At 38.5% G+C, this 16,744-nt stretch overlaps 1 protein-coding gene across 1 annotated transcript in view; it reads right to left on the bottom strand.

Moving 5' to 3' along the window:
- Pgr (progesterone receptor) overlaps positions 1 to 16,744 on the bottom strand; it is a 62,282-nt gene that overhangs the window by 23,279 nt on the left and 22,259 nt on the right. The window contains exon 4 of the mRNA XM_057767897.1: positions 2,686 to 2,991. Coding sequence (XP_057623880.1) covers positions 2,686 to 2,991 — 306 coding nt within the window. The remainder of the gene's footprint in view (positions 1 to 2,685; positions 2,992 to 16,744) is intronic.

The raw sequence follows: 16,744 nt of genomic DNA, 5'->3' as shown, positions 1-16,744 counted from the left end.
CTTAAACAATGAAGTCTCCAAAAATGCAGACAAAAGAAACAGTGGCCCACAGTAATAGCAGCCAGGGGGTCACCATCTTCTATTAATGAAAAAATAGAAAATTAAAACCACAGCTGAACACCCACTTAAAAACAGTTATTTTTATCAATGTCAGTACAACATTTGCTTAGAAAAGATCTATCACTTCGCGGTAAGTCTTAAATATTCAAAACTTTCTTTAATGGAAAAAGTTGCCGTCCAAGGTCTGTCAGCTGCAATAAAGCGGATGAAAATCTGGGCATTTTGACCCATCTACAGAATTACTTCATCTCCATTAGAATACCAAGTTTTATTGACTTTTCTCAATACGGCTCTTTCTGAAAGTCTAACAAACAAGAATCTGTTTTCAGTCTCAGAAAACCTTGGATGTTCAATAACAATTCATCTATTATATTTCAACCCTTTCAGCTAGAATAATAGCCAAGAAATGTAGTCAGGCAAATTGGGAAGGAATTCTAAAAAAAAAAAAACAAAAAAAATTAATTGAATTTCTTCTAGGACAAAAAGGACATAATGTGTTTAATTCTTGACCATATGTCGAAAAATGAACAGTTCAAGGATGTTATTGGTGTGATGAGCATGTGATTTTTGAAAGAATTATTTTGCTTCTAATCATGAGGTTAAGGCCTCACTAATAGTTCTATTTTTTGCTTGAATCTGCTATCTAAGGTTCAACCAGGTGAGAAATTTATCCTTATATTTCTACCAGCCACTTGGCTGCTCAAGAGCTGTGCTGAGGGACAAACTGTGCCAATAAAGAAGGGGAAATCCTTCCATGAAAAGACAAGGTCTCACTACAGCGGGGCCATGCCTCTCCTGTGAGTGTGATGGGAGATAACAGTGACTGAAGTTCATTTCTCTCCAGGTACCTTGCTGACTTCGGGAATTTTGTTTTCTTCACTAGTTCTAAAAACTACAGTTGTTCTGAATACTGTTTTGATTTGTTACATGAGTATGGACATTTGATTTTTATCTTGAACAGATTGATAATTTCAGTTAGGTTTTATTTTTATTTATTTTTTATTGAACTATATATTTTTCTCCTCTCCCCTCCCTTCCTCTCCTGTCCTCTTCTACCCTCTCCCTTGATCCCCATGCTCTTAATTTACTCAGGAGATTTTGTCTTTTTCTACTTCCCATGTAGATTATATCTATGTATGTCTCTCTCTGGGTCCTCTTTGTTGTCTAGGTTCTCTGAGACTGTGAATTGTAGGCTGGTTTTTCTTTGTTTTATGAGAGAAAAAATTAATAAATGGGACCTCCTGAAACTGAGAAGCTTCTGTAAAGCAAAGGGCATGGTCAACAGGACAAAACAGCAGCCTAAAGAATGGAAAAAGATGTTCACCAACCCCACATCAGACAGAGGGCTGATCTCCAAAATATACAAAGAACTCAAGAAACTGGTCATTAAAAGAACAAATAATCCAATAAAAAATGGAAGGCCGGGCGGTGGTGGCGCACGCCTTTTATCCCAGCACTCGGGAGGCAGAGGCAGGCGGATCTCTGTGAGTTCGAGACCAGCCTGGTCTACAAGAGCTAGTTCCAGGACAGGCTCCAAAACCACAGAAAAACCCTGTCTCGGAAAAACCACGCCCCCCCCCAAAAAAAACAATAAAAAATGGAATACAGAGCTAAACAGAGAACTCTTAACAGAGGAATCTAAAATGGCTGAAAGACACTTAAGGAAATGCTCAACATCCTTAGTCGTCAGAGAAATACAAATCAAAACAACTCTGAGATTCCATCTTACACCTGTAAGAATGACCAAGACAAAAAAACACTGATGACAACTTATGCTGGAAAAGTTGTGGGTTAAAAGAAACACTTCTGCATTGCTGGTGGGAGTGCAAGCTGGTACAGCCCCTTTGGATGTCAGTGTGGCAATTTCTCAGAAAATTAGGAAACAACCTCCCTCAAGACCCAGTAATACCACTTTTGGGTATATACCCAAAGGATGCGCACTCATTCCACAAGGACATGTGCTCAACTATGTTCATAGCAGCATTATTTATCATAGCCAGAACCTGGAAACAACCTAAATGCCCCTCCATCAAAGAATGGATTAGGAAAATGTGGTACATTTACACCATGGAGTACTACACAGTGGAAAAAAAATAACGACATTTTGAAATTTGTGGGCAAATGGATGGAGCTATACAACATCATATTGAGTGAGATAACCCAGACCCAGAAAGACAAGGATAATATGAACTCACTCATAAGACATAAAGCAAAAAGAAACCAGTTAGGTTTTAGAATGAACTCAACATTGTAAGGAGATGGCTAACATGTTTTTATCTGAATTACTGTATTTGTTGTTTAATGATACACTTATGCTGTTTCTTAACTGTTTCATGCAGATAATTATCAGCCACCCTCAGCATGTTCTCTACTTCTTTTGTATTTCATAGTTGGTGTGAATCTTATGTGTGAGCGGGTATGTTGGGAATCCCAGGGTGTATGCATGCTAACCTAGTGCTCTGCCAACTGAACCAAACACACATGTGAGACTTAAACAAGAAGTTTGGATGGCTAAACATACGGAACTGTTTACATGATGAATGGCCTACTGTACAGACTATTTCAACATTCAGTTAGTGTCACAAACACAACACCTTTTAATGCATGTTACTGCGTACAAATTACCTGGCAATGACTTAGACCATTTGACTACTGAAAGCAGTTGCCTCTCGCCTAGTTGATTGAGACTGGTCAGCAAAGAGCTGGAGGTGTCAGGTTTTGTGTTGTCGTGTCCGGCATAGACCACGTCAGGCTCGATGCTCATGAGCAGGTTGATCAGTGTGGGGACCAGCTGTATTTCTTGATTTGGAGAAAAGTTGATTCTCTGGCCTAGGGTCTGGCTCTCACTGGGAAGGGCCACTGACTGAGGGAGAGCAACACCATCGAGGGCTCTCATAACTCGGACTTTATTGAACTTCTTAAACTTCCGACCTATGGAGAAGACAAAAGGGAAAGAATTTTGTGAGACACACAGGAATTCATTATACTAGTAGCGTTTCACCTTCTTTAAGCCTTTTATCCATTGTGCTGTAGATTTTATCACCAATTTGAAAGTGGAAGAAAGCCGGGCAGGCATGGCGACACATAACTGTGATCCCAGCTCTTGAGAGGGAAAAGCAGGAGGACCTCAAAGCATTGTTTCTGAACCACACAGGAAGTTCAAAACCAGCCTAGACTATGTAAGACCTTGTCTCAAAGAAAGAGGGGGAAGGGGAAATCTTAGACATCAGATTTGAGTTAAATAACAATTGGACTCTCTGAGTTAGGAGGAGGAGGACAAGGAGAAGGAAGACAAGAATGAGGTGGACAAAGAGAAAGAGGACGAGGAGGAGGGCCAGCAGGAGGAGGAAAAAGAGAAGAGAAGGCAGAAGAAGGAAAGCATTAGGTAACTGGGCATAGTAGTACATGATTACTTCTTGAGTACTTGGGAAGTCAATGAAGGAAAACTATAAAGGCATGGACATCCTGGACTACAGAGTGATTTCAAGGCCAACTTTGGTAAGCAAAATAAAACATCTCAGAATATAAACTTTAAAGGTATTTTGGATGTAACTCAGTGGGAGAACTCTTGTTTGGCATCTATGAAGACCTAGATTTTCTTTCTGCTACCTAATATGCAGGAAGACAGACAAACAGATAGGGACACACACACACACACGAGTACATGTGTGCATGTGCACATGCACATGGGAAAAAGGAAAGAAAGAAAAGAAGAGAAAGAAAGAAAGAAAAAGATGAAGAAGAGAGAGAGGAGGGAAGAAAAGAAGGAAGGAAAATAAAATGGACAAGAAAATAGAATAATATGGGAGTCACCCCGTGATCACATTTTTTTATTGATTTTTTATTGAGCTCTACATTTTTCTCTGCTCCTCTCCCACCGCTCATTCTACATCCATGCCTCTCCCCTCCCCCCTTCAACCCTCCCCCAAGGTCCCCATGCTCCCAATTTATTCAGGAGATCTTGTCTTTTTCTACTTCCCATGTAGATTAGATCTATGTAAGTCTCTCTTAGTGTCCTCATTGTTAAGTTCTCAGGGATTGTGATCACATTTCTTCTCTAAAAATCTTCATCATACAACCCTCTTGTTTTTCTTTTAAAGCATTTTATTATGCTTTAAAAACAATAACACAATGTAGGGCAAAACATCACAGAAAACTCCTTAAACCTTAGTTTCCTCACTGGTACAGCCGCCCCGTTTCCCATGGCAATTCTCAACACTTTACGTTTTACTGTAGTGCGCTTTACCCTCTTTCTCATTTTTCACACACCCCCTTTCTGGTTTCATCAGTATATGATTACACTGTGAAATATTAGTGTCATTTTGAGAACCACAGCAAACATTTTACACACTGACTAGATTACAAAAGAAAAATATCCCCCAATAAAAGCCTCAAATTCCTGCCATGTCCTTTCTATATTGATTCCAGTTATATTGTATATAATCAACATGGTTCAATCTTTTCATGAGTCAAAGAGTGACCAAATGTTGACCTGGGTCACTCAGATGTCCTAATTAATAGATCAAGTTTTTGAATAAATATTAGTATTTGCATTTTAGACACGAGGTTCATGGAAGTCTAGTGATTTGCAAAGTTTATGAGGTTAATATAGACACAATGTTTCAATCAAAAGCTATGTTCACTTATTCTGATTTTCTTCTAGTGAAATGTTTAACAGTGCCACCTGCTAGGTCCTGGTCCAGAGTATAACAGTGTAATGTAGATCCTGATCACCGTATAACATACAACCTACTTTGAAGGGTCTTTTATTTCAAAGGTGAAAGACAGAGAGGATCCTTAAATAGACAGAAAACTCATGCTAAACAGTGGAAATACTACAAATGAAATAGATGTAGCACAGTGCCCAGTGAGTTGAGGGAATATGGCAACTGTAGCTAATACAGTCAGGAGAAGATTTTGACTTGACTGCACTGAGGGCCTTCTAATTGCCTTTATTTTGAAATCTTCAGACTCACCAGACTCTTTAGGAAAAAAATTAAGCAATGTATCTAAAGGAGGACTTTGAATACCAGGAGAATTACTTTTAAGATTTAAAAAAAATTATAGTATATTAAGAGATATTTACCTGAAGAACAAAATTGTTAGACTCTATGATCTACCTACCACTATGACTGTCGGTCTGTTCTAAAAGTGCTTAGAAAAGACATAGTAACCCTTCCCTCATCCTAGTTCTGGTATTATACCATAGTAAAAAACGAACTTTGGGTTGGCCATATCTGTATATGAATCCTGCCATTTTATAAAAGTTTTATTACTAGGGTCAATTATTTTACCTATCTGATACTAAGATATTCATTTTAAAATTAGTGTATGCATTTGACATGGTTAAGGTAAAATTTGTATATTAGATAGCTCATAAGCAATGATGGTCACTTTAATTACTTCTTCTGTTAATCCCTTGTGTGTGTATGCATGCAGGTATGTATGTATGTATACAGGTATGTGTATGGGCCCAAGTGTGTGTGTATATATGTTGTTTGTGTGTGTGTATATGCATGTGTATGTACAGGCATGTACATATGTGTGTATATGTGTTTGTACATGTGTTTTTAGTGTGTGTATAGGCGCATGGAAGTCAGAGGTCAAGAAATAGAAGTGAGAATCTCAAGTGCTAAAGATACAATAAGGAAATAGACTCATCGGTCAAAGAAAACATTAAATCTAACAAAAGCTTAACATAAAATATCCATGTAATATGAGATACCATGAAAAGGCCAAACCTAAGAATAATAGGGATAGAAGAAGGAGAAGACACCCAACTCAAAAGCACAGAAAATATATTCAACAGAATCATAAAAGAAAACTCTCCCAAACTAAAGAAAGATATGCCTATGAAGATACAAGAAGCTTACAGAACACCAAATAGACTGGATCAAAAACAAAAGTCCCCTTGCCACATAACAATCAAAGCACTAAACATACAGAATAAAGAAAGAATATTAAGAGCTGCAAAAGAAAAAGGCTAAGTAACATATAAAGTCAGACCTATCAGAATTGCAATGTAAACAACAAAAGCCAGAAGGTCCTGATTAAGGATTATGCTGACATTAAGAGACCATGGATGTCAGCCCAGACTACTATACATAGCAAAACTTTCAATCACTGTAGACAGACAAAACAAGATATTCCATGACAGAACCATATTTAACCAATACATAGCCACAATCCCAGACCTACACAAAGTATTAGAAGGAAAACTCCAACCCAAGGTAGTTGGCTACATCCACAAAAACACAGACAATAGATGATCTCACACCAACAAATCCCAAAGAAGGAAAAAACATACACAACAACATCACCAACAACATAAACTAAAATAATAGGAAATAGCAATCACTGGTCATTAATATCACTTAATATAAATGGACTCAACTCACCTATAAAAAGAAACAGGGTAACAGATTGGATAAGAAAACAGAATCCACCTTTCTGTTGCATACAAGAAACACATCTCAATTGCAAATACAGACATTGCCTCAGAGTAAAGGAAAAAATTCCAATCAAATAAACCTAAAAAACAAGCTGATGTTGCTATCCTAACATCTATCAAAATAGACTTCAAATGAAAATCAATCAAAAGAGACGAAGAAGGATTATTTCACATTACTCACAGGAAAAATCCATCAAGAGTAAATCTCAATACTGAACATCTATTCCCCAAATACAAGGGTACCCTCATATAAAAGAAACACTACTAAAGCTTAACTCACACATTAAACCCCACACACTAATAGTGGGAGACTTCAACACCCCACTCTCACCACTGGACAGGTTTGCCAGATAGAAAATTAACAGAGAAATAAGGGAACTAACAGATGTTATGAATCAAAAAGAATTAACAGACATCTATAGAACATTACATCCAAACATAAAAGAATATACCTTGTACTTAGCACCTCATGGAGCCCTCTCAAAAACTGATCGCATACTAGGTAATAAAAAAAAAATTCAACAGAAACAAAAAATCGGAATAACTCCATGTATCTTGTTGGATCACCATGGCTTAAAAGTAGAAATCAACGGCAGCACTTATTTCAGAAAGCCCACAAACACATGGAAATTAAACAATGCTCACCTGAATCACCAATGAGTCAAGGAAGAAATTGAAGACTTCCTAAAATTTAATGAAAATGATCACACAACATACCCAAATTTATAGTACACAATGAAAGCAGTGTTAAGAGGAAATTCCTTTCTTTTTTTTTTTTTTGTTTTTTTGTTTTTTTGTTTTTTTGTAGACCAGGCTGGTCTCGAACTCACAGAGATCCCCCTGCCTCAAGAGAAAATTTCATAGCTCTAAATGCTTATATAAAGAAGCTGGAAACTCCACACTTGTGAGTTAACAGCACACCTGAAAATTCTAGAACAAAAAGAAGAAAACTCACTCAGGAAGACTAGACTGTAGGAAATAATCAAATTGAAAGCTGAAATCAACAAAATATAAACAAAGAAAGCAATACTAAGAATCATTGAGATAAAGAGTTGGTTCTTAGAGAAAATCAACAAAACAGACAAATGTTTATCCAAACTAACCCAAAGGCAGAGAGAGAATATCCAAATTAACAAAATTAGAAGTGAAAAGGGGGACATAACAACAGACATGAACGAAATCTAGAGAATCATCAGGTTATATTTCGCAAACCTGTACTTCACAAAATTGGAAACCTGAAAGCAAATGAACAATTTTCTAGATAAATATCAGTTACCAAAATTAAATCAACACCAGATAAGCAAATTAAATAGACCTATAACTGCTAAAGAAATGGAAGCAGTCACCTAAAGTCTCCCAACCAAAAATAATGCCTGGACCAGATGGTTTTATTGCAGAATTCTACAAAATTTTTTAAGAAAAATTAATATCAATACTCTTTAAATTGTTCCACACAATAGAAACAGAAGTAAAATTGTCACATTCTTTTTATGAGGCTAAAATTACCCTGATACCCAAAACATATAAAGACATTCTAAGAAAAAGAAGTACAGACCAATCTCACTAATAAACATTGATGCAAAAATATTCAATAAAATACTAGCAAACTGGATTGAAGAACACATCAGAAAAATAATCCATCATGATCAAGTCGTCTTTATCCCAGAGATGCAGGAATAGTTTAACATATGAAAATCTGTCAGTATAATCCGTCATATAAACAAACAAACAAACAAAAACACATGATCATCTCATTAGATGCTGAAAAAAACCTTCGACAAAATGCAACATCCCTTCATGATAAATGTCTTGGAGCAAGCAGGGATACAATTTGCATACCTAAACATAATAAAGGCTATATACAGTAAGCCAACAACCAACATCAAACTAAATGGAGAGAAACTCAAAGCAATCCCACTGAAATCAGGAACAAGACAAGGTTGTCCACTCTCTTTATATCTATGCAACATAGTTCATGAGGTTCTAGCTAGAGTAATAAGACAACAAAAGGAGATCAAGGGGACAGAAATCAAAAAAGAAGAAGTCAAACTCACTATTTGCTGATGATATGACAGTTTACACATGTGACCCCCCAAAAATCTACCAAGGGACTTTGATAACTCATAAGCACCTTCAGTAATGTAGAAGGATACAGATTAACTTTAAAAAATCAGTAGCCCACCTGTACACAGAGGAAAAATGGATTGAGAAATAAATCTGAGAAACATCATGGTTCACAATAGCCTCAAATAATATAAAATATCTTTTATTAACTCTAACCAAACAAGTGGAAGATCTGTATGACAAGAACTTTAAATCTTTGAAAAAAGAAATTGAAGAAGACACCAGAAAATGGAAAGCTCTTCCATGCTCTTGGGTAGGTGGAATTAACATAGTAAAAGTGACAATCTTACAAAAAGCCATCTATAAATTCAATGCAATGCCCATCAAAATCTGAGTAAAATTCTTCACAGACCTTGAAAGAACAATACTCAACTTCATATGGAAAAGCAAAAAACCCAGATAGTCAAAACAATCCTGTGCAACAAAGAAAATTCTGGAATCATGACATTCCCTGACTTCAAACTCTACTACAGAGCTACAGTACTAAATACAGCCTGGTATTTGCATAAAGACAGACAGGAGGACCAATGGAACTGAATTGAAGACGCAGACACCACTCTACACACCTACAAATATCTGACTTTTGACAAAGAAGCTAAAAATATAAAATGGGAAAAAAAGGATATTCAGTAAATGTTGCTAGCATAACATTAGATATCAACATATAGAAGAATGCCAATAGATCCATATCTATAACCATGTACAAAACTCAAGTCCAAATAGATCAAAGGCCTCAACATAATACCAACTACACTGAACCTCATAGAAGACAAAGTGAGAAGTACACTTGAGTGCATTGGTACAGAAGACTTTCGAAATATAACCCCAGCAGCACAGACACTGAGAGCAACAATTGATAAATGGGACCTTGTGAAACTGAGAAGCTTCTGTAAAGAAAAGGATACAGTCAACAGGACAAAACAACAGCCTACAAAATGGGAAGGATCTTCACCAACCTCACATAAGGCAGAGGGCTGATCTCCAAAATATACAAAGAACTCAAGAAATTGGTCATCAAAAGAATAAATAATCCAATAAAAAATGGGGTACAGAGAACTCTTAATAGACAAATCTCATAGGGTTCTGATAGACACTAGAAGCAGTTCTAGTCAGCAGTAGTAAAGTAGCTCTGAAATGAAAAGAGTGTTAAGCACAAAGGTGAGACTGAAATGCTAAGGGTGGTTTCTGGGTCACATGTGGGGTGGGGGTGTAGCAAGCACACCTAGATAGTGATCTGAAGACAACACAAAGCTGCAGAATTCAGGGCAGTGGATGGGGAGCAAGATCAGGGCTCTGGGCTCCTGAAATGTGAGCTGAAAGCCTAGAAAAAGGGGCTGTCTATGAGGGGAAAACTGGGTGAAGGTCAGAGAAAAAGGACGTAGCCACTATCACAATGATCATGCATGAAGAGGGGTATGACTTCAGTTTTTATTATAATAATTGAACGTCAAAACAGTCCTCTCAGCTTCTGAGCTGAATTCAGATAGGTAGGATTCTCAAGGAAAAGTGTAGTGGTGAAGCATTGGGGAAAATGCCAACGAAATAATAAAACTTTTACTATACAACGCATGGTCCTCAGCCAGGGCATCGTTTCTCTACAGGAAGAGAAGTGTGGTTGACCTCTGTGTGAAGGAGTGGGCCAGAAACTGTTTCCTCACACAACTTAAAAAAACTGAGTGTATGACTCCCTAAAAAAGCAAAATAACAACACGTGTAGCTACAAAAACTTTCTAGCAAGCATTACTTATTCATTTAATTAGTAACATATTTAATTATTCCTCCATGTAAAGATTTCCTTATCTTTGAAAGAGCATTTTTCCATAAATGTAAATGAACTGTATTCCTTTCTGAGTGTGTGTGTGTTTGTGTGTGTGTGTGTGTGTGTGTGAGAGAGAGAGAGAGAGAGAGAGAGAAAGAGAGGTGGGGGGAGAGAGAGTCATGAGTCATTATACAGAAATGCATTCTAAAGGCAAGAAGTCAGACATACGAAACCCTACTGAGAAGTTATATCACCATCCTTAGGGGTGGAACTATCTTCCTACTTAGTGATGCACAGCAATGTACTAAATGTAAAAGTTCACTGTGACCTGTGAAAAGCCAGGGAAGTGATTCATAACATCAAGAATCCCAGGCACTGGAAAGACCAAAGAACTTTAACATCATTCTTAGGATGAGAACAGTCACTGGAGCAGATAGGAACAAACAGTCTATTAACAGAACCTCTGTCTTGACATGTCAAAACCATATTTCTTCTGACATTCCCCATAGGATTTTATTGAATCTTGAACAAGAATTGCCTCTGATATTTCACCTTTATTCCAAAGGTTTGTATATGAAACGAGAAATCTTAGGAAGAAGGGACAAATGTAACTGAAGAAAGAGAGGGAGGGAAAAGGGGAGGAGAGGAAGGAAGAAACGAAAGAAGGCTGGAAGGAAAGAGGAGGGTACCAGGTCCTTCTTCAGCAGTGTGTAAGAAGTAATTACTTCCATAGTATTCTCCTCTTAATGTGGAGGAAGCCAGCTCTGAACTACCCTGATGTCAGTCAGAAGTGGGCACATCATCTTCAACTCACAAGTGCAGCCTCCTCTACTTGGGAAACTTGAGTTGAATTTAAACTGTGATGACAATGAATCTAGTCCTTTGCATGAATGACCTTCTTCCTGGGTGACATGAGCTGGATTATTTGTTCTGCAGATTCCTGTCAATTACTCTCAGAAAGGTTCACTTATATTTGAATCCCATGATCCTGAAGTGTACTGACCACTTCTTTCTGATAATTCTGTATACATCCACTTACGATGTAATTAGGGAGGCTATTGTTGTATTTTTGTTCTTAGTAGTGTTCTTAGGCCACCACTAGATTTCAATGATTTTTTTAAATATACAGTCCTGAAATATACTGAGTTTTTTAATCCCAAAATTTCTTCTCTAAAAATATTTTATGCCTGCTACTGGAAACCTAGATAACTACTCAGTACTAGTAAAATTCTGGTTATTGAAAGAGATTCTACAACCACCAAATTATTATACCAGTGTAATCCCTAACAGCAATCTGTAAACATTTATCTTTATGGCCACGGTTAGGTGTAGTCTTTGCCCATCACCAAGAAAACTTCTCTCTGCAACAGACAAAGAACATTTCAGAAGACCTCAGCCAACCAAAGTGCAGAGTCGTGGAGCCCAGCCTCAGTGGGAACACCTACAAAACACTCCCACACTTAAGGCTCAAGGAGCATTGCAGAAGAAAGAACAGAAAGATTGAGAGTCGGAGGATCAGGGAGTTTGCTGTAAGACTGTGTCTCCTAGTGACGTCAGATGCTACACCCATAAAGTCCCATCAACATGACTGCCCAAATGTGAATTGAACAAAGGTGACAATAACGAACTTGACAATTGAATGTGGAATATCTCACAAGGCCTCAACTATATGCAAAGAACTTTAGACAACTGAAGGAAGCTGGGAGTGGGGAGAGGTGGTCTTTCACTGGGAAGAGCACACTGATTGGTCTGGTATCAAATGGTCATCCCTTAAAACATACAGACAAGTAACACTATTTGGACTCAACAGATTATACTTGGAAAGATATATGTATATACAAATACGTATATGGATGCAATAACAGTTACTGAAAAAAAGGAGACCCATGAATTTGAAGGAAAGTATGGAGGAGACTTTAAGGGAGGACAGGGAAAAGAGAAACATTATAATTAAAACACAAACTCAAAAACAAACAACAAACCAAAAAATGCTGCATTAGGTTAGTCTACATTATGAGATTGAATTATTTTGAAGACAATATATTGTTTTGAAAGATAAACTAAGTTGAAACAATTTCAATCAGTAGTGGTTTGGAATATTGTTGAAAATATCTTTTTTTTAAAAGAGGAAAGATAGTATATAGTTAATTATTTCTGGGGTAAGGACAGAGTAAGCAGTGGAGACTCCTAAGGAAAACATACTTTAAATACCACCTTAAAGGATTAATCCCTGTCTTTAATCTACATAAACTTATTGAGTTTCTGCATTAGATACTACACAACAAAGCTCTTACTCTTTCATCAACATCCCAAAAAGACTATATGTTTGTTTTCGCCACTTTGCATCTTTATATTAAGAAAATGGAGAACCAACCTGCATGCCAGCTAGCTCATAAAGTTCTCATTTATGTTTATTGTCACATTTTAAATATCAATAGCTTCCCTTCATTCTCAAAGACCATTACACATAAAAGTAGTTTAGTGATGGAGGTACACTCTGCAAAGGGATTAACTTCTCTAATATTTCAGAAGGTCTGGGACACAGTGTGGAGTCAGTGACAGGCAAACAGAAGTACTGACAAGGAAGCTTGTCTACCAAGCTCCTAGCTCAGGATGCTTCTCTAATGCTTGAGGCTGCAGCCATAGAACAAGTTTTACCCACAAACAGGAGATATATAAAGAAATCTGAAGCAACTGCAGCAGGTTTTCCCCAAGTTGACCATGCCGCTATCTATGGTCTGGAGCTATTTTCGTATGCAACCATGGCACAGAATCCTTCCTTTCCCCATGCTGAAATGAAGATAAAATATAAGTCAGAGTTCATAAGCTGTGAAGAGGAAGAAGGCAGGCAGAAGCAAATCACACGCAGACACAGATGAAGGTGACCCAGAGCACAGGGGTGATGGAGACAACTGAGGAGAGAGAAAGAATTTCAAGGAGGGAAGATTCAACTGAGTGCGAAAAGGGGGTTTATTCACAGGCAGACCAAGGATAATTTGTTTGAAAAGATCACTTCTATATTGTCTTTTGAATGGAAAGATTCTTGGTGCTCCAAGATGGCTCCTACGCTTCATTTCTTCCCATTCCACTGACTTATGTTCTAGAAATATCCTCGCCAAGATGTGTAGCATTGTCCTTTTTCAGATATACACTATTTCCTTTATACACACCATCCCCCTTTGCTCTTTCAAAGTGTTCACACTCTGGGGCTCTTCTTCAATACTTGGGCCATATCTTTCAGACTTCACTCTTTCCTTATCCTTCTTAGCATAACACAGTGTGGCACAGGGGTTGAGCATGCTGCCTTCCTGTAGAGGTAGGACAACTGGGAGTAGAGAAAGCTACATGAAGCCCAGCATGTAATGGAAACCCATTTGTAGAGGAAGACCACATTTACCTGGCCTCACTGACTAGAGGAGTTCTGAAAGATGCCAGGCACTCCAGCAAGTGGTTCACAGAATGCCCAGGAGGATTTTACTTCCCTTCTCTCCCCACTTTAAGATCTCTTGAAACCAGATCACACGAAGGATGTGGTATACTCCTGGCTTCTCTGCATCGTCCCCTGGTGGACTCTGCCCCATGCTCTCCAGACTCAGACCTGCACATTTTCCATTCCATTTTCTTGGTAGAGATTAGACAGTTCTGAAAGCAGGATCAGCAAGGACAACTCTAAGCAGGGTGTTTAACACACTCCACAAACCATATTGGTCTGATCCATTCATTCTCCGGAGGAGTCAAAACCACTTCTGCTACAGAAGCTGTTTGGGGCAGTACCTTGAATGTATGTTTAAGCTGTTAGGAATGTATTCACTCTGTTTTAGGAAAGCTACCACCATCAAACTCATTGTTTCAGAAAGAGCTAAGTCAGATAAAGATGTAGACTGGAGCAAGGCTCAAGGACAAGCTGTCTTCCTGATATGCATGCATCTATCCACCTGTTCAACGTTGTTCACGGACTCTTTGTCCTCTGGTATGTGTCGCTTACCCCACTGCAGAGTACAAGTCCCAAGAGGACTGAAGTTTGTGAGACAGTGCCTGTTCGAGCCCCAGAGAGTGCCAAGGGGGCTTGCCTGGCATCACACCCCAGTGCCATGTTCATCTTCACCGCCCAAGCACACTGCCCTGTCTCTCTAAAAAGATGAGTTCTGGATATCAAACTCAAAAGTTCTCCCGCTTGCAAGACAAGCATTGTACACAGTGAGAAATCTTATTTTCTACTGCTATCAAAAAAGAGGGAGAAAGGGGAGTGAAGGAAGAAAGACACCACAAGATGGAAGGATCTAAGGTAAAACAGTGATAACATAAAATTGTGAAATTAGAGTGCTTATTATGGACGTGTTAGGGTATGGCTTGAATAATGGAAAACTAACAAGATGTTTGTATAGAGAGGACACGAAAAGATTATACAAGCTTGGATGGCAGGGCAGAGGCTGGAACATTGAGATAGCATGAGACTCTCTAGGTTAGACCCCACAGCATCACACATACTCTGAAGATTCTGCCCAGAATGCCATTTCTAATCTGTGGCCAAAGGCAAGAATATTTCAAAGGCATTTAAGAGAGAATTCCAGGTTAAAGTTCCTGATAGATGGGACCAGTGGATGCCCCTATACCCATTAGTATGTGGGCAGTACAAACTGGTCTCAGTGAATTATTTTAAAGGAGAGAGAGAGAGAGAGAGAGAGAGAGAGAGAGAGAAAGAGAGAGAGAGAGAGAGAGAAAGAGAGAGAGAGAGAGAGAGAGAGAGAGAGAGAGAACACAATGTTGGGTGAGGAGAGGGGTAGATCTAGGAAGTATTGGGGGAGGAGTAGGAGTTAAATAGGAACAAAATCCACTATGAACTTCTCAAAGAATTGATTGATGAAAATGTTATAATTCTGATGAAAGAAGATCATTACATCAGAGATCCTACTATTTTTAAGACAACCATGCCATAGAAAAAGCAGTGATAGAGCCAGGAAGGGAACACAGCATCTCCAAGCCCTTTTTGTAGCAAGATGAGTGACTTGTCCAAAAATGTGGGAGGTCTCAAAGACTTGTGAGGAAAAAGTTGGAAAGGGAATAGGAGGAACTTGAGGCTCAGGGCTTGAGAAGTACTGAGTGAGTGTACTGATGTAGTCATGGGCTCTGAGTACTTCCCCAGCCAGGCATTGTATGGATACACTTGAGACTTGGGCGTTGACCTGGAGAAAATAGTCTCTAATCACAAAACCATAAAATACTAGGAATGCGGCAACTCAGTGAATTATTGCAGCACAGCAAAGTGGCCAGTATGTTGAACGGGTGTTAATTTTGCCCAAGAACACTGGTAAATTTTTTAGGGAGGAAATAACACTTGGGTGAGGTTTGAATTTGAAGAATATTTGTCTAAAAATAACATATCCCATAGGAAGAAATGGGGAACATTGAGGGAACACAAGCAAGCTTGCTTTAGGCAGCTCCAGGAAGAAGGAAACTTTTTTTTTTCAACCTCCTTAGTGATAAGGGAAATGCAAATTAAAACAACTTTGAGATACCATCTTACACCTGTCAGAATGGCTAAAATCAAAAACACCAATGATAGCCTTTGCTGGAGAGGTTGTGGAGAAAGGGGCGCACTCATTCATTGCTGGTGGGAATGCAAACTTGTGCAACCACTTTGGAAATCAGTGTGGCGATTTCTCAGGAAATGTGGGATCAACCTACCCCAAGATCCAGTAATACCACTATTGGGAATATACCCAAGAGATGCCCCATCAAATGACAAAAGTATCTGTTCAACTATGTTCATAGCAGCATTGTTTGTAATAGCCAAAACCTGGAAGCATCCTAGGTGTCCTTCAATGGAGGAATGGATGAAGAAAGTGTGGAATATATACATATTAGAGTACTACTCAGCGGTAAAAAACAATGACTTCTCGAATTTTGTGTGCAGAAGGAAACTTTTTAATCTCAAGGTGTAATGCATGCTTCATTGTGCTCTTGACAGGTTTTAGCTATATACAAAACTGATTCGTGGACATTCTTGTGAAAGCCATGACTATTCCCCTCCCTGTGGAATGACACTGGGTCTATCAGTTACATTCCATGGTAGGCCCTGAGCTCAGGAAAAGTCAGCCAACACAAACTGGATCCCACAGGATTTTATTCTTAAAGAGAGAAAGGGGTAGAAGTTGTGTGGGTAAGAGGTGAGGGTAAGTCTAGGAAGTGTAGTGGAGGGATGGATATGATCAAAGCACATGAAATTTTTAAAGGATAAGCTCATTATTATTTTAAAGACTGACACTAAAATGTTTGTGTGTGCACGTGTGAGAGCAAGAGTATGTGAAAGAGTGTTCATGCATTCGTGTGCGTGTGCTTGTGGGGGCCAG

This window comes from Chionomys nivalis, chromosome 4, assembly GCF_950005125.1.
Source record: "Chionomys nivalis chromosome 4, mChiNiv1.1, whole genome shotgun sequence".
In the NCBI taxonomy this organism is placed as follows: domain Eukaryota; kingdom Metazoa; phylum Chordata; class Mammalia; order Rodentia; family Cricetidae; genus Chionomys; species Chionomys nivalis.
The sequence above is the reverse complement of the archived record's forward strand: the minus strand, read 5'-3'. Positions and strand labels throughout refer to the sequence as shown.